Source organism: Dendropsophus ebraccatus, chromosome 13 (assembly GCF_027789765.1).
Source record: "Dendropsophus ebraccatus isolate aDenEbr1 chromosome 13, aDenEbr1.pat, whole genome shotgun sequence".
In the NCBI taxonomy this organism is placed as follows: Eukaryota; Metazoa; Chordata; class Amphibia; order Anura; family Hylidae; genus Dendropsophus; species Dendropsophus ebraccatus.
Window position 1 is genome coordinate 10,691,642 of NC_091466.1, and position 26,032 is coordinate 10,717,673.

Sequence of the window (26,032 nt, forward strand, 5' to 3'; positions counted from 1 at the left end):
CTCTATCAGCCAGTCAGGACCGCATCGCCCTACAGGGCCGTATTACGTACGATGTGTTGTCTGAGGAAGCATGAGGGGAGATGTATCTGTAGATATCAGTCTGCAGCACTTACACCTATATCTAGGGCATCCTGTCCTGGCCACAAAGTTCCATCCCCTGCTACATGTGTAGTTATAACCCCCATCCTCCGGTACTCTCCCTCCCACCAGTCTGATCATATCTCCGAAATGACACAACATTGCTGAGCGTCGCTGCGCCAATCTGCCCATTCGTAGAGGTTAGTATGGGTTATGGTAATGCTAGATTGTCGTTAACGAGGATCGGTATCTCTTAGGCCTTAGAGACCTCCTCCTCTGGCCGTTATAGTCATACTCCATTGCTTGGTACGGGTCAGGGCAGGCAGAGGTGGTGATGTCACTGTGGATATAGTGGAGCACTAGGGAGGGAGTCGGGGTACAGAGTGGGCAGTACAGAGGGTTCGTGTTACTGAGTAGGTTATTATTACTACTACTAGGGGCTGACTATTACTAATAGTGTATTCTGGTGATGACTGTGTCCAGTCCACAGTGCGGTATCTGACCACTATATGGTACCATTACTATCTGTCAGCTACTAAATGTTACCAAAAGCTTTAAAGCATGATTTATATATAAATCACATATTAGATGTTTTTTTTAAAAATTACCCAGCCATTCACTTCCCCGAGTAAGTGGCTATAGCCCCATGCAGGGACTCTCACAGTATTCTGCAAAGTTAATGTACCGCCTGATCCGCCGTCATATACAAGTGCACAAACAGAGTAGCAGGTGGGTCTCGGATGGGAATCTCAGTCCTGGTCTAACCCTGCAGCCCACTCCTGACCTCGGCCTAGGCCCTGACCTATGACCCTCAGCCGTCCCTTTTTACATCCTATCACTCTCATCTGCAGGACTTCTCCCGTCTCTCTGAGACACAACTATAACCCATGACTGATATCGTTCACGATCTGGTCACTGATATTAACATTCTAAAGAATTACTTTTTCCAGCAATTCACCTCTCACAATCATAGACAGGATCCGGGCTGCGGCCCTCCCCTCCATGTAAACACACAAAGACACAGAGAAATGCAACAGCTCACTGCAATGGCGAGATACAGACCCACTATAGATATGAAAATCACTAAAAGCAGCCCACCCCCCAAAAATATTGCAAATAGTGGGTCCCATCCCACCACGATAAAGTGGCCTCATGCCGGGATGGACCCTACACTGTACTGTGGCCTCTCCATGGCATATAATACGCCTATGCTCTGGGCATGCAGGATCCATGTTGCCTATTTGATCTAGCAGGACATTGTTGGTAGAGGACAAGATATACATGGCCGCTATCATCCAGTAATTTTATTTGTAGGCTATATACTCCTATAATATTGTGGTTGTATATTGCTCGGAGCTGGACTTGTGGGATCTTTGTATAGGGCATATAAACTTTGCCATAGATGGCCTAATACCTTGAGACCTCATGTATGAAAAGCATTATAGAACGTAAGACCTCCCGGGCAGGGTCCTTTCTCCCCCATGTACCAGTCTGCCATTACCTTTATGTAATGTGTTTTTGATCTTGTTATGTTTTTTTTGTCACCCCTATCACTTGTATAGCGCTCTGGAATCAAGGGGGCTTTATAAATAAAAAATAATAATAATAATAATAATAATAATAATAAAAGACTAATTACACTAGATTATTTAGACATTGTATAGCGTTATTAGTAGATTATTTATGACGCTGCTATGTGGTCACTGTATGTTGGTATTATCTGGATGGTATATACATATATATGATGGTATATACTGTTGTATTATTTGTGCACTGTATGTAAAACATTGTTAGTTAGGTAACCGTTTAGAAATGTGTCCACCATACTGTATACCGCTTAGAATTAGGTGCTGTATGGGGGAATTTATCAATGCTTTTACTCAAAAACTGGTGTGCAAAAGTGACACATTATTGCACACTGCCCTCCTTATTTTGTCTCTTAATGGGGTTCGCTACTTTATAGTAAAATTTCTCAGTGTACAGTATTAGTAACTCTACTCACTGTATATACTGCCAGCAGCTCCCTGTGTACTCACTGTATATACTGCCAGCAGCTCCCTGTGTATTCACTGTATATACTGACAGCAGCTCCCTGTACTCACTGTATATACTGCCAGCAGCTCCCTGTACTCACTGTATATACTGCCAGCAGCTCCCTGTTTACTCACTGTATATACTGACAGCAGCTCCCTGTGTACTCACTGTATATACTGACAGCAGCTCCCTGTGTACTCACTGTATATACTGCCAGAAGCTCCCTGTGTACTCACTGTATATACTGCCAGCAGCTCCCTGTACTCACTGTATATACTGCCAGCAGCTCCCTGTTTACTCACTGTATATACTGACAGCAGCTCCCTGTGTACTCACTGTATATACTGCCAGCAGCTCCCTGTGTACTCACTGTATATACTGCCAGCAGCTCCCTGTGTACTCACTGTATATACTGCCAGCAGCTCCCTGTACTCACTGTATATACTGCCAGCAGCTCCCTGTTTACTCACTGTATATACTGACAGCAGCTCCCTGTGTACTCACTGTATATACTGACAGCAGCTCCCTGTGTACCTCATAGAACTAATATCAGACTCCTCTCCTCTAGGCTGGGCTGTGCTACTTTGTGGTGAGTCTGTCTATACGATGGCCGACATGGAGGAGCATGTGATCATGCCCTGCCCCCCCAGTGTCCACTATAGGCATATACAGACTCACATGGGGGAGGGGCATGGTCACATGCTCCTCCATGTCGGCCATCTTATGAACACCACACCACAGAGCAGGGCAGCACAGCCTGCAGGAGGGGAGTCTGATTTTAACTCTATTAGGTACACAGGGAGCTGCTGTCAGTATATAAAGTGAGTATACAGGGATCTGCTGTCAGTATATACAGTGAGTACACAGGGTGCTGCTGTCAGTATATACAGTGAGTACACAGGGAGCTGCTGTCAGTATATACAGTGAGTACAGGGAGCTGCTGTCAGTATATACAGTGAGTACACGGGGAGCTGCTGTCAGTATATACAGTGAGTACACAGGGAGCTGCTGTCAGTATATACAGTGAATACACAGGGAGCTGCTGTCATTATATACAGTGAGTACACAGGGAGCTGCTGTCAGTATATACAGTGAGTACACAGGATGCTGCTGGCAGTATATACAGTGAGTACAGGGAGCTGCTGTTAGTATATACAGTGAGTACACAGGGAGCTGCTGCCAGTATATACAGTGAGTACACAGGGAGCTGCTGCCAGTATATAAGTGAGTACACAGGGAGCTGCTCTCAGTATATACAGTGAGTACAGGGAGCTGCTGTTAGTATATACAGTGAGTACACAGGGAGCTGCTGTCAGCATATACAGTGAGTACACAGGGAGCTACTGTCAGTATATACAGTGAATACACAGGGAGCTGCTCTCAGTATATACAGTGAGTACACAGGGAGCCGCTGTCAGTATATACAGTGAGGACACTAATACTGTACACTGAATAATTTTACTATAAAGTAGCCACCCCTTTAATCACAGCTATTTTTCATACGTTTACATGCAAAAAATGAAATGCTCAAAAGATCCCATCACTTTTTTTTGCTGAAATCTACACAAAAACTGTTGCAGGTAGCTGGCACCCATCCCAGGGCGAACAGGAGTAGTAAGCCAGCAGTCGCTGTACTGTATGCTGAGCTGTCGGCAAGATTCTCAATGAATGCTGAAAAGTCAAATGCTCCAGTTTTTAAGTCTTTTTATCATGTTATGTGTTGTTTTTTTTCTTGTGATTTTTTTTTATGAATAAAGTTTTATTACTTTTTTATTTTAAGTGTCTTTTCCTTTTTTTTCTTTTATATTATGCTATATGCTTTTAATTCATTTAACCCTTAGACGACCCAGGGCGTATAGTTACGCCATGGAAGTCTGTCCCCAGACGACCTAGAGCGTAACTGTACGCCCTGGGTGTTTCTCCGGCTATGAAGCGTGCTCCGGAGCGGAGCGTGCTTCATAGCAGGTGGGGGCCGGCTGCAATCAGCAGCCAGGACCTTACCGGTAATGACACGCTGCCGCGTGTCATTAACTCCTTAAACGCCGGGGTCCCGATCGGTAAAACGGACTGCCGGAGGTCTCTTACCTGCCTCCCTGCGGTCCGATCGGCGATGTGCTGCACTAAGCCTGCACAGGCAGGCTCAATGAGCAGATCGCCGATAACACTGATCAATGCTATGCCTATGGCATAGCAATGATCAGTGTGTGTAATCAAACTAGTGTATGTACAAGTCCCCCAAAGGGACTTCAAATATGTAAAAAAAAAAAGTTGAAATAACCCCCCTATCCCATTATATAAATAAAACATATAAAAATAAATAAACAAATAAACATATAATATACCGTAGCGTGCGTAATTGTCCAATCTATTAAAATATAACAAGCGTAATTGCGAACGGTAAACGGCGTACACGAAAAGAGGGAAAAAAGTGCGCGGATTACCGATTTTATGTTACATTATATATGAAAAAAAATTTATAAAAAGTGATCAAAACGTCCGATCTTCACAAATATGGTATTAATAAAAACAAGAGATCATGGCGGAAAAAATGACACCCCATACAGCCCCGTAGGTGAAAAAATAAAACTGTTATAAGCGTCACAATAGTCCCATTTTATTTATAATTAATTGCCAAAAAAAAGGATTTCATTTAAAAAAATATATATAACATTAGAGAATCTGTGTAACCTGCATATGGTTGTGTTCAGACTGACCTATAGAATAATAGTATCATGTCGCTGTTACCATATAGTGCATTACGTAGACACAGGAACCCCCCAAACGTTACCATATTGCATTCTTTTTTACGATTTCACCTATTTATATCTTCATAAATAATATATTTGGATTCCATCATACATGTTATGGTAAAATGAATGACGCCATTACAAAGTACAACTATTCCTGTAACAAATAAGCCCTTACATGGCCTGTAGATAGAAAACTGAGAGTGCTGGAGCTCTTAGAAGGGGAGGAGGAAAAAACGGAAACACTAAGATCAAAATTTGCGCGGTCCACTGGGTCATTTTTGGCCTGGTCCTCAAAGGGTTAAAATAAAAACATAATATTAAAGGGGGGTTTCTTTCAAATCAACTGTTGCCAGAAAGTTCCAAAGATTTTGTAATTTAGTTCTATTAAGAAATCTCAAGTCTTACAGTACTTATCAGCTGTTGTATGTCCTGAGGGAAGTGGTGTATTCTCTCCAGTCTGACACAGTGCTCTCTGCTGCCACCTCTGTCCATGTCAGGAACTGTCCAGAGCAGGAGAGGTTTTCTATGGGGATTTGCTGCTGCTCTGGACAGTTCCTGACATGGACAGAGGTGGCAGCAGAGAGCACTGTGTCAGACTGCAGAGAATACGCCACTTCCTGCAGGACATACAGCAGCTGATAAGTACTGTAAGACTCAAGATTGTTTAATAGAAGTAAATTAAAAATCTCTGGCACTTTCTGACACCAGTTGACTTGTTAACTACTCCTTTAATCATCTTTTTCTCTATTCACCCATACCCTGAAAAGTAGTGATGGGCGATCAGTTCGGGTTCAGACATGTTTTTCCAAACCTGAGGTTTCGGTATTTGACTGCCAGCATCTAGGGGCGGTTGATTGCCGTCCTAGGGCTACCAGGAAAACATGGATACAGCCTATGGCCTGTGGCTGTGTCCATGTTTTCCAAGACTTCCTATGGCGACATCTAACTTTTCCAGGTGCCGGTAGTCAAATGCAGAGCCCTTGGGTTTGGAAAAACATGGCCGAACCTGACTTTCTGAACTGATCGCTCATCACTACTGGAGAGTCTTCCTATGGTCTTTACCCTTATTTATCTATTTCTACATGTGACGGGTATACACTCGGATAGACACTCGATTCCGATTTAACCAGAGCAGCGATACATAAAAGTTTCTTTATATATAGAATTCTACAATTCTTCCTTCTTGTATTCACAGAAAGATACTGACAGACACCACTCCTCTCCTTATACTCGGCAGCATCATCTCCATCCATCATGTCCGCAGAGACGTCGCTGTTATTACTCTGTAAGTACAATGATCTTCATGTTTATCAGTCTCTGATGGGGAATCATAATGCTAAGTTTACACGGAGCGATTATCGGGCGAATTTTCGTGATAACGATCGAATTCGAATGATAATCGTACGTGTAAACGCGGCGAACGATCGAAAAAGCGTTCATTTTGATCTTTTAACATGTTCATAAATCGTCATTCGTAGTTCGCAAAAAATTTGCCGATCGTTCCGTGTAAACAGTCGACGCGCGATAATCCGGCCACCTGCAGCCCCGCCCGCCGCCAGGCCCCCCGCTCGCAGCTCGGCCCCCCGCTCATCCGCAGCCCCCTGCGCCGGCTCGATCGCCACCCCTGCCGCCCCGATCGCCACCCCCGCCGCCGCTCTGATCGCTCGCCCCCGTCGCTCCGATCGCCCCCACCGCCGCGGCCAAGAGCATACGTTACCTGCTCCGCGCAGCAGGTCTTCGAGATCCCAGGCTCCCCTCTTCAGCGCATTGATTGGCTGAAAAGATGAGCCGGGAATTTCAAACGGCTCCCCTTCAGCCAATCAGCGGCGGGGGGGGGGGGGGGCGATCGGAGCGGCGCGGGGGGGGGGGATCGGAGCGGCGGCCGGGGGGGTGATTGGAGCGGAGGGGGTGGCGATCGGAGCAGCGGGGGTGACGATAGGGGCGGCGGGGGTGGCGATAGGGGCGGCGCAGGGGGCTGCGGTTGAGCAGTGGGGGGGGCGGGCTGCGGGTGGGCCAGGCTGCGGGCGCGTGATCGCAAAACGATCGCAAAACGATCGCAAAACGATTTTTCCGTACAATATATCGTACCGTCTAAACGCTGATCGTTATAAAAAAAAAATCGTTACTTCGAAATCGTTAATCGTACGATCGGGCCAATAATCGCCTCGTGTAAACTTAGCATAAGAGGGATCAATAATGTCATATAAATAGCGGGTAATACTACAAGTTACCGGGCTGCACCCCAAGTCTCCCATCATATGTCCCTCTATACGGCTGTGCACAGGGTGTAGTGTCACTGTATAACTCCATTACTATACGCTGATCTGGTTTAGTTACTTAGGGCCCTATTACACGGGGCGATTATCGTGCGAAAAATCGTTAAATCGTTCGAATTTAAACGATAATCGTTCTGTGTAATTGCAGGCAATGATAGAAAACTCGTTCGCTTGTCGTTGATCGTTGATTTAGATCTGAAGCTAAAATTATCGTTAATCGTTTGCCAATCGTTCAATGTAATTCCACGTCATTCGCTCAAGTTCAGCATTTTTTCACTAATGGTTCAGTGTAATGCTGCGTTTACACGGAACGATAATTCGCCCGATTGTACGATGTGTGTTTTTTTTAGAACAATCAGCGTTTAGACGGAACAATATGTCGTACGGAAAAATCGTTTTGCGATCGCTTAAGCCTATCTCGCACATAGGTGAAATTGGTGAACGACTGTTTACACGGAACGATCTGCGATTTTTTTGCGAACAACGATTTTAGAACATGTTGTAAGATCAAAATGAACGATTTCTCGCTCGTCGCTTGATCATTCGCTGCATTTACACGTACGATTATCGTTCGAATTCGATCGTTATCTGGCAAATTCGCACAATAATCGTTCAGTGTAAAGGCAGCATGATTGCACATTGTACATTGTTTTTCTTTGATCAGAAGGAAAAAAACATCATAGTAACGATCGCAATAACGATCATAGTAACGATCATAACTAACGATTATCGTTCTATGTAATATGGTGAACGATTTCAGGTTAACAATAAACAATCTCGTTTATGATCGTTAATCGTTAAAAATCGCTCCGTGTAATAGGACCCTTAGAAGTGAAGGGATTGAGGAGATCAGTATAATTCCCATGACTGCACTTTGCTGATCATTGTATCAGTCTCATAGACTTTGGCCGCGGTCACACTGCAGTATATTAGTCAGTAGCTTCCATCTGTATAGGCTGATAGTCCTGTCCTGATCTTGTCCCATATCAAGCTGTGATACATGGAGCAAGTCATGGGTCTGTCTCTGATAGATCAGGTTACATCTCACATACTGATTATGATCCCGCTGTATAGAGCTCTAGTGATATCACATCTGGAATATTGTGTCCAGTTCTGGAGACCTCACCTACAGGAAGATATTGATAGAATACGAGGGGCCCAAAGACGTCCACAAAAACGGAGGAGGGTGTTATGACTGAGAATAGTGCGTCCGCTGAACCTCCGTAAGAGATGGTGGGAACCGCAGCAGGGAGTGGAGTCTAAGGGGCCGCTGGTCTTCACTTCTATTACTTGGAGATAAATGCAGTAGATGAGATTGTTAACTCTTTCTATTCTGTTTTATAGGCTTGCTTCTCATACAGGAAGGTAAGTTACACAACCCGCTAGGTAAATTGACATTTGGGGGTTTATTCCATGTTCTGGTCATTGTGGTATTCTACTATTCATATATAACATTCAAGAAGATTACTAGTGGTGTAAGCCTCTATCACATACAGTATATGGTAGATTGGATCTCCATTCACTGTGTAGTCTGATGGGTGATCAGCTACCAATGAGCTATACTGTAGATCCTGTATAGTTAATATCTAATTTGTCAATGTGCACTCTATAGTATAAAAATTCTAAATTATTCACAAACTTATGTGCACTATAGTGACTTCTACCTCAGTTTACCTTAGATCAAATACAACCACACAATACTGAGTTTCAGTAGCAATTAAATCTTTATTATTTAGCATTAAAAATACAATTTATTAAAAAGAGGGAAAACCATGCATTAAAAAGATAGTGGCAATCCCGGAGGGTATATACAAGTACAAAATACTATATTATTGCTATCTGCCCACCTCATAAATTAGGGCATCATATCATTACAGGGTCCATATCAAAATAGAAGTGCGAGTGCAAAAAAATATATAAGCTACCTGGGAGTCTCAATGTATAAAGTGCTATATGCTGTCAGGGCTGCGGCAGCGGTGTCCTGTGCTCCGGGCCGCCGCCGCACCCTCTCCTCGTGTACTGCAGCCGCCGGGGTCCAGGTGCAGGGACCCAGCGCTGCGACTAGTTCGGCCCCCGAGGGCGTCTCACCTCGCCCCGCTCCTGTCCCGGCCGGCGTGCGCATCCTCGCCTCCTAGGGCACGTGCGCGCCGGCTGTCACAGATTTAAAGGGCCAGTCCGCCCCTAATTGGTAGTTGCAGTAATCACTCCCTATAAATCCCAGCATGCCCTGTCCCTCGTGTTGGAGCCTCTATATGCTTTCCATAGCGTTTTGGCCCAGCTCCTCGTTGTCCCTGTCCGCTGCCCTTGTCTGTTGTTTCTGTCCGTTGCCCTTGTCCGTAGTTCCTGGCCCCCTGCGGTTACGCCTAGACCACTATCTGCATGATCCACTGCCTACTACTCCTGCTTCACCTTGCCTGCCGTCACTAGCAAACCAAGCCAGGGGTAGCGACCCGGGGGTCGCCTGCCGCAGCAAGCCCATCCCGCCATGCGGCGGGCTCTGGTGAAAACCAGCGGCCCCTTAGTCTCCGCTCCCTGGTGGGGTTTATGCCATCGCTGGTGACGGTACAGAGGATCCAAGACTCCAGACGTTACATATGCAAAAGGTTTGGGACAAAATAGACATATTACCTATGAGTCAATGACAATCGCACTCCTCCGGGACGCTACTCCTACATAGAAAATGCTATAAAAGACAATACCAACACTTAGCAGAGAAACACTTGTTCCTGGACACTGCATAAACATTGTACAAATATGTCCAAGCTTACAAAGAACCTATTACAGATGGGTATGAAATGCTAATCCAGTTATACTAGTGTAGTGTCCCAGAGCCGGTGTGCCACTACATCCTAGCGCCACCTGTCGTCAGGGATTTCTGTTATGTATCACATTCTGGGCTGAAGGCCTTTTACTGCTTCACCATTTGGTGTCTCACTTTTCGATGTCTCTTGCACAGCTAGAGGTTCACTAAAGGGTTAACTATGTATGCGAGCACAGTCAGAGAGTGTTCCCTTCAGAAGTTAAGCCTGAGCCTTGATTGGGGGGCAGGTCCCCTAACAGGAATTAGATGCCACAGCCTTTCTATTGAGAGACTTCCTTAAAATTCCCTATGCAGTCCTAAGCCGAAAGATGGGGTAACTGCCCATCTGGGATACCTTGTCTATATCAGGGGGGTCATTTCCTAATCAAGTAAGGACATTCCAATAGTCATAGGGAATCATCTGCAGTGGAGCAAAGTGCAAGTAAGCCGACGCACTCCATTGATATCTGCTCTCCCTACTCGGGGAACCTTGAGAGGAGAGCTATACTCGGTATTTTGTCCCACTACTATACACAGATACCGGCTAACTGTTCTATGTTGTCAATCAGAAGAAAGGACTGTTCGATTTTTGTTATACCGTACACTTTGCTTGTATATTGTATTGCACTGAAGATTCTCATAGTAAACTGTTCTTGGTTTAGTGCTGGACTCTGTGGTCACTTTTAGGGATGGTCCGAACCTGCCAAGGTTCAGGTTCGTACAAACCTGAACTCTCGGCAATGATTCCCGCTGTCTGCCCGCTCCGTGCAGTGGGTGGATACAGCCGGAGGACCGCCTGGAAAACTGGGATACAGCCATAGCCATAGGATGTATCCCAGTTTTCCAGGCGGTCCTCTGGCTGTATCCACCCTCTCCACGGAGGTGGAAGACAGTGGGAATCTTTGCCAAGAGTTCAGGTTCGTACGAACCCGAACCTCGGCAGGTTCGGACCATCCCTAGTCACTTTGCACCTGCACCTACACTGGTTCTAACCTTATAAAGTCTAGTGCTAGTATACTCGGGGTGGCCTTACCACTTCTGGCCACCATGACAAGTGCCTAGTTGGGACATTCCAACACCTAGCCCACTGCTAACACCACCTGGCAACCTGAGATTATGGCACAAGTTTGTAGAGGGTAAAGATCTGTGTATCATACTAAGGATTAGTGATGAGCGAATAGTGAGATATTCGAATATTCGATATTCGTACGAATATCCCGCGATTATTCGAATATTCGATCCCATTAAAGTCTATGGGAACAAGTATTCGATTAGTGAAAAACATCTATTTGACCATTTGGATGGTAAAACCGGAAGCTGGGGGATTTGAACGTTTATCGAATATTTCTCGAATATTCGCGAATATCTCACCATTCGATCGAATATCTATTCGATCGAACAGTATTTGCTCATCACTACTAAGGATCTAATAGAAAGACCACCATAGTGACCAGTTCTCTAAAACAGCAGTGATGGGTCATGGGCTTAGGGATTTACCCGTAGATCTGGTTGAGGCTCGGTCGATGATGGTTGTTTCTACATGGACGGCACATTATATACAATGTGTGATCTCATCCTGTACTATGGAGAGGTATAAAGAATGTGCAGGTGACTGTGTGTCCAATTCCTCTGTATAACACATGATGTCTTCTAGGAGCGGCCATCAGACCTGTGGTCACCTTCACTCCAGACTACAGGAAGATATTTACATCAGAGGATATAACAATGAGCTGTGATGTGGCCTCTACTATAGGAGAGGAGCTGAGGTATATATGGTACAAAGACTCTTATGCACTGGACTTTGGAAAATCCTATATAATACAAGATGCTGGAACATTCCACAGGGGAAGTTATCAATGTGAGACCAGTAATGGAGGAAGAAGTGACCCTGTTAGACTGGATGTTAGTGCTGGTGAGTAACTCTACCAGGTCACAGATATACAGACAAAGTGACTGAGGGGAGATTATATATGTCATCTTATATCATGTTATATTACAGGTTGGGTCATCCTGCAGACCCCTCTATATGTCTATGAAGGAGACGACCTAACGATAAGATGTCACCACCGTCCTGGATCCACTGGGGGACTGACAATGTGGTATAAAGAGAACAGAGTCATCAGAGGCTGGACAGATAATGCAGAATATCATATAGGAAATGTAGACAGGAATACTGCCGGGACATACAACTGTATAAAGAAAAACTCTTATAGTGGTCGGTATAACCAACATGGAGATAAAGTTTCTGTATCAGTTGAAGGTAAATCATGGATCATTTATAGCTGGATTATTGGCTCTGTGTTATTCTGTGCAATGTCTCCTGTAAAGTCATCTGCAGTTATTGCTGAGGTCGGGGTCAGATGTAATAAATCTGGGGCAAACAGAGAATATATCAGAAGATATGTGTGTTTTGTACCTACAGGGGGCATACTACTTACATAGAGGGCAAAATATCTACAGGGGGTGCAAACTACATACTGGGGTGGGGGCGGGGGGTCCTACCTACTGGAGGAAACTGTCTACAGGGGACACTATCATAATGGGGGAAACCAACTGGGGGTGCCATCTTGCTAAGGGAAACTACATACTAGGGGCACCTATATACAGGAAGGCACATATAATAAGAAAAACTACCACCTACTTGACCAAACTATCTACCTAATGGGGAGAGCTACTTACTCTATCCCAACCAACTCATCCCGACAAACGTTACAAACAACCTACAGGTGTCCTATCTACACATGGCAAACTACTTTCAGGGTGTCCTTCCTAAAGGGGTAGGCTATCTTTTGAGTTGTCCTTCCTACAGGAGTAAGCTACCTTCGAGGGGCTATCCTATAACCTAACTATAGGAAATAACCATCTTCAATGGGGTCAACACCAGCGGGGAAACTACCTTCAAAGGGTCCTACCTACAGGGTACAAACTACCTCATGGTGATCCTACTTATAGGGGACAACCTTTCTACAGTAGGCAAACTACTTGCTGTGGGGGTCAAACCTAAGCGGGGAATCCCCAGTGGGTTAGTAAAAAATATTTATGCCGACAAGCCACATGCTTAATCCTAGTGTTATTCCCCCAGTGTCATTGCTGGCTACAAAAATGATTGTATAACTTCTCCGAAAACTTAAAAAGGGAAGCAATAGTACGGCTGGTGGCAGAGTTAGCAATCCTATGGCTGGTAGCAGAGTTTGCAATCATATGGCTGGTGGCAGAGTTCGCAATCCTATGGCTGGTGGACGAGTTAGCAATCCTATGGCTGGTGGACGAGTTAGCAATCCTATGGCTGGTGGCGGAGTTAGTAATCGGACAAAAAAATAGTGTCAGCAACGTTTTTGTGTCCGTCAAAAAAAACGGATCCGTTTTGATCCTTTTTTTTTATAATGGAAGTCAATGGAAAAACGGATCAAAATGGATGCACACAAATGCATCCGTTTCTTGCAATCCGTTTTTCATCCGTTTTTTGCAAAAAACGGATCAAAAAAACGGATTGCAAAAACGCAGTGTGAACCCAGCCTTACCGATGACCATATTGTCAGTTTTTTATTGCCTTCTATTACATCTCCCCAGTAATATATTATCACTTTGTTCGTTTTCTAGAGCTGTTCACGACTCCAACAATAAAAGTGACCCCACATCCAGTTATTGAGGGGGGTAACGTGACCCTAACCTGTGAGACCAGTCTCCCTCCTCCCAGACACAATACACAACTGCGAGTTACTTTCTATAGAGCAGGACAGATTGTCCTGATATCTGGTGTCAGTGATATCTATGGAGTCTACAATGTTCAGCTGGAGGATTCTGGGAAATATTCATGTGAAGTGGAAACTACAGATGGGAGAGTAAGGAAGAGAAGTGCAGAGCGAGTAATCCAGATAGAGGGTGAGTATGGACACTGGGTATGTGTGATACATCTGAAGGCTTCTTCACTTTTAGTTTGAATTAATTTAAATTTTGGGGAAATTGTAAAATCCCTCTTTCTCTCTGTTTTCCATATTAGAGTTATTCTCCCATCCAGATATTACTGTGACCGGTGACATGTATGAAGGAGATCCCATGACCCTGACATGTAACACGGCTCTTAGACCATACATAAAGCCTACAGAAGTGCAGTTTGCTTTCTACAGAGATGGACGGACGGTTCAGGAATTCTCATCATCTAATAAATATGAAGTTCAGTCCGCTCACCTGGAGGATTCTGGGAATTATACCTGTGAAATAAAATCCCCACTCAGCACAGCACCGAGGAGAAGTTACAGCGTCTATATTCACATACAAGGTAGGTTTTTAAAAATTCATCCAAACCATAATATATATCCAATGGAGCCGCATAAGAGACTGCACAGGTATGTAATCTAAGAACTTCTGCATTCCCAGGAAGCCTTGGATTATTTCTATAGGAAACAAGAGCAATTGTGATAATATTATAATATAATATAATTGTGATTCCTATAATATATAGGAAATCAACTGGTTTCAGAAAGTTATATAGACTCATTTACTTCTATTTAAAAATCTCCAGTCTTCCAGTAATTATCAGCTGTTGTATGTCCTGCAGGAAGTGGTGTATTCTGACACAGTACCCTCTGCTGCCACCTCTGTCCATGTCAGGAACTGTCCAGAGCAGCAGAGGTTTTCTATGGGGATCTGCTGCTCTGGACAGTTCCTGACATGGACAGAGGTGGCAGCAGAGAGCACTGTGTAAGACTGGAAAGAATACAGCACTTCCTGCAGGACATGCAGCAGCTGATAAGTACTGAAAGGCTTTATATAACTTTCTGACACCAGTTGATTTTAAAGAAAAAGATTTGCTGGAGTACCCCTTTAAGTATTGTGACCATCCGCTAAAGATATACAACTTTGTAATGTACATGCATTTTAAGTTTGGTGTCTTTACCCACATTTTTCTGAGTGCCTCCCCCACTGGAAGTCCTGTAGTCCAGAAGAAATCATTGCTGTCATGTCTCATTCCCTTGCAGCAGGTGCCATCTTGAGACATGACCTCACAGTGTTGTGTTACTCTATGTGGGCGCTGCCGTGGCTCAGGTTGCTGGAACTGGTATTGGGCCTGCTGGTGTTTTGGGGGCTACTTGTCACGGTGGCCCGGAGTGGTAATCCCCACCACCGGACACACGGCAACCGAACCTTGGTTAGGACAGAAGTGAGGTGCGGAGTGTAGGTGCAGGTGCGGCAGTAGAGTCCCACTTTAAATAAAGTACAAACTTTACTTATAGAAGGTATTAAAGTGCAATAATAACAGTGACAGTGCAACAGTAGCAATAGGAACAGACAAATAAATGAGTTATTACAAGAATAAACAGGGGAATGTGTCAGTGATCGGATAGGAGGTACTGCGTACTCTGCCAGGATGTGGTGAAGTGTCTTCATAGTGTTCTGTAGTAATCCTCGTACTCACACATATATATATATATATTTATATATATGTTATCTGCATATATGACCGCCTTCTGCCCCTCAGTGTCGGGTTTCCGTCCTAATTGGGTAGTACAAGTACCAGGTCCCCTGTCACTGCCACTGGAGCTGGCTAGTAATACCCTTCCTACTGAGCCGAGCGTCAGTAAGTATGAGCGGCACTGTTCTCTACTGAGGCCCAGCCTTTATAGTCTTCTCTTTTCTTTAGGTGGTTGACTGCCCTGATACTAGAAAATTCCACAGCGTAGGCAAAGGGTGAGACTCCCTTGTCTCTGGCTTCCCTGGGGGGTTGTCTAGCAACTCATGGTGATTGAATGAAACAGGTCTACTCTCCTGTCTGTCTGGTGCTAGACCCAGAGAACGGGTAGCACGTCCTGTCTGGCCCGAAGCCCGGAACTAAATTAAAGGAAGTGCTCACTATAGAGGGGAGGGGTGTGTGTAGCTTAACCTGTGGTAACTGCAGCTGTGCTGTGAAGAAGTGTGACGCCTAGTGGTTGGAGTAAGGTACAGCAGCAACATAAAACACTTAGGAAAGGTGTAGGAAAGATGAAAAGAAACACATAGGGGGACACTACAGGCGTTGCCCGTTTCAAATTCAGTGCCTACTGTATTGGGAATCACTCATGCGCCATACAGCTTCCCCCTCCGTGAGGTCATGTCTCAAGATGGCACCTGCTGCAAAGGAATGACAGTAATGATTTCTTCTGGACTACAGGACTTCCGGTGTGGGAAGAAGACAGAAAAAAGGGGGTAAGGATACCAAACTTGAAATACATGTACATTGCAAAGTTGAACATCTTTAGGGGATGGTCACTAAACTTAATTGTAGTCTTTGCCCAGAGTACCCCTTTAATTTATTCTTTATTAATAATCAACTCTCTTTATCATTCCCCCCAGACAATATGGGGTATACCCGGCAGAATATAATCCGACTGACATTATCTGGATGTGTAATAATAGCTGCTGCACTACTTGTCTTCTATCATATAAATGGGTGAAGTGACCGACAGGTCTACAAGACCCAACAGCATCATCCATCCATGTACATACAGCAGAGGATATACTGGCATCTATATACCTGGCTACAAGACCCCACAGCATCATCTATCCATGTACATACAGCGGAGGATATACTGACATCTATATACCTGGCTACAAGACCCAACAGTATCATCCATCCATGTACATACAGTGGAGGATATACTGACATCTATATACCTGGCTACAAGACCCGGCAGCATTTAGATTGTGAGCCCTAATGGGGACAGAAACTGATTGTACTGCAATGTTATCCTGTTGTTGTTTTTTTGGGTCACTTTTGAATAAAGAAAAATATTTGGTTCATTGCCTATATCGCAGATACTGAGTGTTTCTTGGAAAGTTTATATGTATAAGTGTAGTAGTGGATCCTGGGGGGCAGAACCACAGTGAACAGTGAACTGCTGTCCATGCTTTGGTTGCTAGGGCACTAATTACCTATGGGGGGCACAAACATGGGGGATGCTGCTATTTACTGGTGGGGGGGGTTACTACTAGAGCCAGGGAGGCTAACTCACTATATGAGGTATAACGTTTCCTGAGGGGACTTCCTACAGGGGGGATTTTACCTACTTTAAGGGGGTTAGCTGCTGAGGATTTCCTACCTACTGGGGGCCTGCCTATTATATGGATGCACAGAATTAGGGGCCTATGTGAGTGCACAGAGGGTCCTTATACTAAATGGGGGCACAGAGTATTGCCTTACGAGTATTGTGGATAAACAGAAGAGGCCTACTATTTTATTGTGGCACAGAAAGAACCTAACAACTCTGTTGGGGCACAGAGGGGACCTGACAACCATATGGGGGTACACAGGGGACTAACTACTACATGAATGCACAAAGAGAGTCTGACTCTATTGGGAGCATAGAGAGGACTACTCTATTGGGGCACAGCAGGGACGTGATTACTATATGGTAGCACAAAAGTGACTAAACTACTATATGGAGGCACAGGTAGGACTTAACTACTATATAGGGGCAGAGAAGGGGGACTTAACTACTATATGGGGGCACAGAAGGCCTTACCTCCTAATGAGATACACAGAGGGGGGGGGGGGTAGTCTATTAGGACACAAAGTGGACGTAAGTACTCAATAGGACTAAGTATTATTGGGACACTACTATATATAGGTAAAGAGGGGGTCAAACTACTATATGGATGCACAGAGCTTTCTACTATATGGGAAGCACAGAGTACACCTAACTACTTAATGGGGGAAAGAAGACATCTAACTACTATTTGGGGGCACAGAGAGCACCTGACTATTATATGGGGGAACTGATGGGTCCTAACTACTATATAGGAGCACAGAGGTGAACAATCTAACAAATAGGGGCATAATATATGAGGCTACAGAGGAGGCCTAATACTATATGTGTTGGAACACATATAGAGAAGACATCACCTGTAAATCACTGGATATAAGTCACTGTCATCATTTATATGGTCTGCAGAGCCCGTGTACAGCTGGTATCTACCAATTTATGGCCACTGTATAGCAGGATATTGATCTTAGTATAATAAGTATTCTTCTAAGCACTCCAACATCCCGGCAGAGCACATTACTGATTGGGCTGAGACTCTCACGGCACCCGCCTCTCTACTACCTCAGTCCCACAGATCTGGTGGTTCTCTGTATATGTATTTATTTATTATCACGAGTACCTTAAGATTCGTTGTATTACCTGCTGCACATTTACAGGCTATGTTCACACTGCGTACAATTCCGTCCGCAGTTCTTACGCCGCCGTACATGTGCGGCTGAAACTACGGGCGTGCGAAAAATCGACATGCGGCCGGATGCGTACGCACCGCGAACATACGCCCGCAGTACAGTTCTGCTTCCCTAGCTTGTTTCGAAGCGATCTGAAGCAGGTCATTTACTTGGAAATCTTTTCCCAGCCCAATAAAACTCACAGAACCTTTTGGATTGAAAAATCAAGTTCAATTTGGCTGAAATAAGTACTCCGTACGGGACCACATGGAAATCCACGGCCGTGAGTTGGAACATTTCCGTCCTCAAACAATGGTCTTGTTCATTTTTCACGGCGCCGTATGCGATCCGGTCGTAAGTTCATACGTAGTGCGCATTGTGCGGCCGTATATCGTATACTTTCAAGCGAACGCATCAACCTCAAAACTACGTGCGTATATTCGCGGTTCGCACTACGGACGGAAAGATACGTAGTGTGAACATAGCCACAAAGAGTAAAGCAAGTCAATGCTATAACTGAATCTGTGATTACCTGTGGGTGGTGGGTCCTACCACTATTCGGGAGGGTTACTACACCGCTCTGACCACCTGTGACTACACTATCCCAAGGGACCCTGCAGTAACTCGACAGGACACCGACCACAGGGGAGAAGGGTACAACCGGCCTTACACTACAAAAGTAGGCCACAAGATGTCACTATTGTAAGTATATGTACGTACACTCCTGCCGCCCCCTCCTCACACTCCTGCTGCCCCCTCCTCACACTCCTGCCACCCCCACCTCACACTCCTGCCGCCCCCTCCTCACACTCCTGCCGCCCCCTCCTCACACTCCTGCCGCCCCCACCTCACACTCCTGCTGCTCCTTCTTACACTCCTGCCGCCCCCTCCTCACACTCCTGCCGCCCCCACCTCACACTCCTGCTGCTCCTTTTTACACTCTTGCTGCTCCTTCTTACACTCGTGCCGCCCCCTCCTCACAGTCCTGCCGCCCCCTCCTCACACTCCTTTCCTGCAGGAGAAAAAGGTGTATCCGGCCCTTTAAAATAAAAGCAGGTGTGCCATCATACCTGTGTGCCCAATCGGCACTGGCGTTACGACACAACACCCTAGGGTCCGGCTACATCTCGGCCAACCACCATAGAGCTGCCGTCACACTTCACCATCTAGCAAGTGACCGGCCGTACCTCCTCCATAACACAGCGGGGGTGCACCACAGGTGATCTCACCGGCTTGCCCGCCAACAAGCACCAGTCTAGGTGGGCGCACAGTGGTCCGCTAGGGCTCACCGTGCCCCCCAGTGAACATACACACAACCCTCAGTACAGATGCAATTAAGTAAATTTATTGGTTAGAGTGACGAACAACAATTCCCAAAGGAATAATGAGAGCAATGGAGTGTGGGGTCCCAAGGTGTTGGGGGATGATCTGTGGGGTCAAGCACAGGTCCAGGTGGAGAAAGATGGAAGGAGGAAAGGCAGATCATGGAAGGCCGGTGGCCGGGTATCCATGGCAAAGATGGCCCCACTGATCCTCTTGTCCTGTAGGGCACAAGGAGAGAATAGCTATGGTAAGTATATGAACATCACAGGTTATTCAACACGGGGTCTGAGGTCCAGGGGCAGGATAGCAGGGGTAGTGGGTGAAGGAAGGGCACGGGGCGAGAGATGGGGAAGGGGGGCAGCTCGGGTGATATGAGGAAACGAGTCGGCAAGACGCGGGGGTGGCGGTGAGCTCTGCAGTCCCCGGCAGGGCATGTGAACTGCAGTGCATCAGCCTCAGGGATGTGCTGGTGATGGGGATAGCCCTGGTACTACTCCCCCATCATCTGCTCATACTATGACATCAACAGTCATGGTTGTAGTTACCTCCTCTGTAGCCTGTTGCGGTTTCCTCGCTTGGTGTTTCCGCCCAGCTCTCCGCGGCTGTGGTCGTTTCTTGGCTGTTCATTATACGACTGGGCCCGGGAGCGGGTGTGGGGAGGATCTCGGTAGGCTTGCTGAGCACGCCCACGTCCTCTTGCCAATCTCTTACATGAGCGTCCTCTGTATGACACAGGTGTGTGAGAATCTTCCTCGTCCCGCCTTTGTTACTTCCACAATTCTGTGTAAGGACCTGATTGGTTGTTTCCACTATGGAGGTAAAATGAGATAACTCTCGGTAAGTTTGTAGTGTAATCTCCAATTCAGTTACAGCAGCGTCCAATGTAACAAGTTTGCTCTTACCTTTAGCTGTAATGGTCGCCATGAGGGAGCAAGAGCCGGTGGATAAGGCAGCATTCCTCTCATTGGGATAGTCTTCGCCTTCCATGGGATTGGGAGGTTCTCTTACTTGTAGACCCCTCGGATCATCTTTCGGTCCACATATTCTTTGAGTGCAGTAAAGTGCCACCAAGTTTTTTGTTGTTTTTTTTTTTTTTTGTAATTCCACATAGTTTTCTTCATGTCATCTGTGGATGTATCCCCTCCAGAGAAAACTTCCGCTACTTTTTTGCGGCGTTCCACATTATCCAGGGGCGTTTGTGTAGACATGGTATGAGAATCAAAAGTACGGAAACCGCTCTTCTGTACCAATGTCCGTAAGTCCCCTTGCTGGGTGAGCACGATAAACGGCAAATATAGTCAATAGAATAGAATGGAATCAGCTCACCAATATGCAAGTTGTGAGGACACTTGTCTGCAGTTCTCTGGACGTGTACTATTGCTGCGGGCCGTCACCCGTATGTAGTGAATCACCCTCAGAAAAGGCACCTTCTCCCCCCCTCCCCTTCACCACTCCACCTTATCCATCACCTTCATCCTCTCCTCCTCCACAACAGCCGCTCCTCCAGCATCTCATCAACCATCCCGACACTCTCCTCCACCACCCTGTCCTCCTCACCTCCTCCTCCACCTCCTCCTCCTCCTCCTCCTGGGCCTCCTCCTCCACCACGACCTCCTCCTCCACAACAACCATCTCCTCCTCCACCACGACCTCCTCCTCCACAACTTCCTCCTCCTCCACGACAACCACCTCCTCCTCCACGACAACCATCTCCTCCTCCACCACGACCTCCTCCTCCACAACTTCCTCCTCCTCCACGACAACCACCTCCTCCTCCACGACAACCAGCTCCTCCTCCACCACCTCATCCTCTACAACCACCTCCTCCAGCTGTAGTCCTTCTTCCTCCACCTCCTCCAGCACCATCACTGCCTCCATCACCACCAGTTCATCCAGTACCATCACTATCACCTCCACCAGCACTACCGCTCCGTCCACTACCACACGCCTCACCGCCATCACAAACTGCACCAACACCTGACGGACCACTCTCACCGCCAATCCTTCCACCACAAAGTCGTCCACCACAACAACCACATCCTGCATCAGCACAATCACATCCTCCACCACTACCCCCGCCATCTCCTCCTCCACCGACACTACCTCCTCCTCCGACAACACCAAGTCTTCTACTCGCTTTTCTCTCTCCTACAAATAAAGAAGAACAGTCAGGAGTTACTCAATATATATTACTGTCATATTTATTATAGTATATACCTGTAGGGATCAGGATAGAGGGGTAATCCCATCATATATAATATAGTATATACCTGTAGGGATCAGAATAGAGGGGTAATCCCATCATATATAATATAGTATATACCTGTAGGGATGAGAATATTCTAGCAATAGTTTCATCCTATATTATAGAAGAGAAGGAAGGACACAGCAGACTTACCTCCACCAACCACTAAACACCTCTGGAGATTCTAGAGCTCTGCAGCTGCTTATATACAGTGTGTGATGTCATCATGACCTATACAGGAGCCTTTTGTGATGTCATCATGTGCGGGGGAGGGGCCAACAATAGCCAGTGATGTCATCATCTGCGGGGGAGGGGCCAATGTGCAGCCAATCCAATGGAAAGAAAAATATAAGTGCAATGCGGAGACAGTGTCAGCACTAATAGTGAATATGACAGATAATAGATGTGCAATCTCCTATGTATGATGACACTGTATACTGCCCCTCTATATAATCCACACATACATCACTCTGCTTTATACACTACAGTGTCCCAGAAAAGCCCCGCCCCTGTCCCCGCCCCCATGCATAGAAGCTCAGACATATAGGTATATGCAATGTGCTGTGACAGTTATAGCTGGAGGCTGTATATTCTCCCTGCAGCCACTAGAGGCCGCTCTCTCCTCCCAGCTCCAGTATATTCTCCCTGCAGCCACTAGAGGCCGCTCTCCTCCTCCCAGCTCCAGTATATTCTCCCTGCAGCCACTAGAGGCCGCTCTCTCCTCCCAGCTCCAGTATATTCTCCCTGCAGCCACTAGAGGCCGCTCTGTCCTCCCAGCTCCAGTATATTCTCCCTGCAGCCACTAGAGGCCGCTCTCTCCTCCCAGCTCCAGTATATTCTCCCTGCAGCCACTAGAGGCCGCTCTCTCCTCCCAGCTCCAGTATATTCTCCCTGCAGCCACTAGAGGCCGCTCTCTCCTCCCAGCTCCAGTATATTCTCCCTGCAGCCACTAGAGGCCGCTCTCTCCTCTCAGCTCCAGTATAATCTCCCTGCAGCCACTAGAGGCCGCTCTCTCCTCCCAGCTCCAGTATATTCTCCCTGCAGCCACTAGAGGCCGCTCTCTCCTCCCAGCTCCAGTATATTCTCCCTGCAGCCACTAGAGGCCGCTCTCTCCTCCCAGCTCCAGTATATTCTCCCTGCAGCCACTAGAGGCCGCTCTCTCCTCCCAGCTCCAGTATATTCTCCCTGCAGCCACTAGAGGCCGCTCTCTCCTCCCAGCTCCAGTATATTCTCCCTGCAGCCACTAGAGGCCGCTCTCTCCTCCCAGCTCCAGTATATTCTCCCTGCAGCCACTAGAGGCCGCTCTCTCCTCCCAGCTCCAGTATATTCTCCCTGCAGCCACTAGAGGCCGCTCTCTCCTCCCAGCTCCAGTATATTCTCCCTGCAGCCACTAGAGTCCGCTCTCTCCTCCCAGCTCCAGTATATTCTCCCTGCAGCCACTAGAGGCCGCTCTCTCCTCCCAGCTCCAGTATATTCTCCCTGCAGCCACTAGAGGCCGCTCTCTCCTCCCAGCTCCAGTATAATCTCCCTGCAGCCACTAGAGGCCGCTCTCTCCTCCCAGCTACAGGGCCGGGCAGGGACGCTAGAAGAGCCTGAAGGAAGTGAAGATGGCCGTGTGCTGCAGGGAGCCAGGTACTGAGGAGCCCACATGAGGGGATGATGGTGAAGGAGATAAAGCTCTATACACTGGTGTCAGAGTCCAGGAGAATAGTAATCAGAGCTGTGACTGGTATATACTGTATACACCGCTCTGATTACCAGTCTCTCACACCAATGTATATAGCTATATCTCCTTCACCATCATCCCCTCTTGTGGGCTCCTCAGTATACCAGCAGTCTCACCCCTCACTGTATAATACTGGTGGTATAATGAGGGGCCCACAAGGGGATGACTCTCAAGGAGGTAAAGCCCCAGTCACCCCCCCCCCCCCCCGTCTGCTCCAGTCTCCCCCAGTCTGCCCTAGCTACCCCCAGTCACCCCCAGTCTGCTCCAGTCACCCCCAGTCTGCTCCAGTCACCCCCAGTCTGCTCCAGTCACCCCCAGTCTGCCCTAGTTACCCCCAGTCACCCCTCCCAGTCTTCTCTAGTCACCCCCCAGTCTGCCCCAACTACCACCTATCTCCTCCAGTAACCTTCCAGTCTGCTCCAGTCACCCTCAGTCACCCCCCCCCCCAATCTGCTCCAGTCTCCCCCAGTCTGCTCCAGTCACCCCCAGTCTGCCCCAGCTACCCCCAGTCTGCTCGTCACCCCCCAGTCTGCTCCAGTCACCCCCAGTCTGCCCTAGCTACCCCCAGTCACCCCTCCCAGTCTTCCCTAGTCACCCCCCAGTCTGCTTGTCACCCCCCAGTCTGCCCCAACTACCACCTATCTCCTCCAGTCACCCCCAGACTGCTCCAGTCACCCTCAGTCACCCCCCCCCAGTCTGCCCCAGTCTTTCCCAGATACCCCCAGTCATCTCCCCAGTCTGCTCCAGTCACCCCCAGTCTGCCCCAGCTACCACCAGGCTGCTCCAGTGACCCCCCAGTCTGCTTCAGTCATCCCCAGTCTCTCCCAGTCTGCTCCCGTTATGCCCAGTCTTCCCCAGCTACCCCCAGTCACCCCTCCCATTCTGCTCCAGCTACCCCCCAGTCTGCTCCAGCTACCCCCCAGTCTGCTCCAGCTACCCCCCCCAGTCTGCTCCAGTCACCCCCCAGTCTGCCCCAAATACCCCCTATCTCCTCCAGTAACCCCCAGTCTGCCCATGCTACCCCCAGTCACCCCCCCCCCCCCACCCAGTCTGCTCCAGTCACCCCCAGTCTGCCCCAGCTACCACCAGGCTACTCCAGTGACCCCCAGTCTGGTCCAGCTACCCTCAGTCTGCCTCAGCTACTCCCAGTCTGCTCCTGTCACCCCCAGTCTGCTCCAGTTACCCCCATTCACCCCCAGTCTCCCTAGTCTGCTCCATTCATCCCCAGTCTGCCCCACCTTCCCCCAGTCTGCTCCAGTCTCCCCCAGTCTGCTCCTGTCACTCCCAATCTGCCCCAGCTACCGCCAGTCACCCCCAGTCTGCTCCAGTCACCTCCAGTCTTCCCCAGCTACCCCAGTCTGCCCCAGATACTCCCAGTCTGCTCCAGTCCTCCCCAGTCTGCTCCAGTCACCCCCAGTCTGGGGCAGCTACCCCCAGTCTGCTTTAGTCATCCCCAGTATCCCCCAGTGGGCTCCTGTCACCCCCAGTCTGCCCCAGCTACCCCCCCTCCAGTCTGTCCCAGCTATTCTCAGTCTGCCCCAGATACCCCCAGTCTGTCCCAGCTACCCCCAGTCTGCTTTAGTCATCCCCAGTCTCCCCCAGTGGGCTCCTGTCACCCCCAGTCTGCCCCAGCTACCCCCCCCCCAGTCTGCCCCATCTACCCCCACTCTGCCCCAGCTACCCCAGGCTACACCCACCAAGACTACACCCACAATAAGCCACACCCCGTGTTGTCAACGCTTAGGTGTGCCTGCAAAAAATTTCAAATGTTGGCAACTATGTATACAGTATATACCATGTGTGGTTACCAGTCATCTGTATACAGTATATACCATGTATGGTGACCAGTCATCTGTATGCAGTATATACCATGTGTGGTGACCAGTCATCTGTATACAGTATATACCATGTGTGGTGACCAGTCATCTGTATACAGTATATACCATGTGTGGTGACCAGTCATCTGTATACAGTATATACCATGTGTGGTGACCAGTGATTTGTATAGAGGTGTCACTATGTTCTTATATACAGGTGTATGGTCTAGTATAAAGTATATGCCATGTGTGGTGACCAGTGATTTGTATAGAGGACACTGCTCTTATATACAGGTGTATAGTGCAGTATACAGTATGTAGCATTTTATTCAGTAACAGTAGGGTGGTAACAGGGGCGCCGCAATGATGAGGCGACCTGAGTCGTCTGCCTCAGGCGGCGCCACCAGCTATCTTCATGGGGGCGGCATTCAGGGCCGCTTTAACCAGAGGGCACATGGTGCACGTGCACCGGGCCCACTGGTTAAAGGGGCCCCCCCGAGCAGGCCGGCCGTTGCTATGTGCGACCAATGCGGTCGCACAGGGCTCCGGCCACCAGCCTGTCAGGGGGGAGCGCCATGGATGGGTAATCTACTTACCCCTCCATGGCGCCCCCTGCAGGGCCCCCCCGGCGATCACCGCTGCCCCCGCCCGCTGCTGCTGCGGCTCTTCAGCGCTGCAGCAGCGACACTGACAGAGAGAGAGCCATTGGCTCCCTCCCTGTCAGTCCCTCTTGTGGCCGCACTTCCTGCGGTCACAAGAGGCCGCACTCTCCCTCTAGCGGCCGACGTCACTGGA

The 26,032-nt window shown here is 47.8% G+C and overlaps 1 protein-coding gene across 1 annotated transcript; it reads left to right on the forward strand.

The window, feature by feature from the left end:
• The first annotated feature begins 212 nt into the window (after positions 1-212).
• Positions 213-16,652, forward strand: LOC138770412 (high affinity immunoglobulin gamma Fc receptor I-like). Its single transcript, XM_069949516.1, has 8 exons — positions 213-278; positions 6,058-6,147; positions 8,483-8,503; positions 11,593-11,850; positions 11,938-12,198; positions 13,539-13,820; positions 13,939-14,217; positions 16,269-16,652. The coding sequence occupies exons 2-8, from the start codon at positions 6,117-6,119 to the stop codon at positions 16,367-16,369; spliced, it is 1,233 nt and encodes a 410-aa protein (XP_069805617.1). The 5' UTR covers positions 213-278; positions 6,058-6,116; the 3' UTR covers positions 16,370-16,652.
• The last annotated feature ends 9,380 nt before the right edge of the window (positions 16,653-26,032 follow it).

What these genes read in the sequence shown, in the direction of transcription:
- LOC138770412 (XM_069949516.1), top strand. Translation starts at nt 6,117, where the DNA reads ATGTCCGCAGAGACGTCGCTGTTATTACTCT. An exon ending in AGTTTCTGTATCAGTTGAAG is followed by an intron (nt 12,199 to 13,538) that starts GTAAATCATGGA and finishes TTCGTTTTCTAG; the next exon opens with AGCTGTTCACGACTCCAACA. An exon ending in CGTCTATATTCACATACAAG is followed by an intron (nt 14,218 to 16,268) that starts GTAGGTTTTTAA and finishes CATTCCCCCCAG; the next exon opens with ACAATATGGGGTATACCCGG.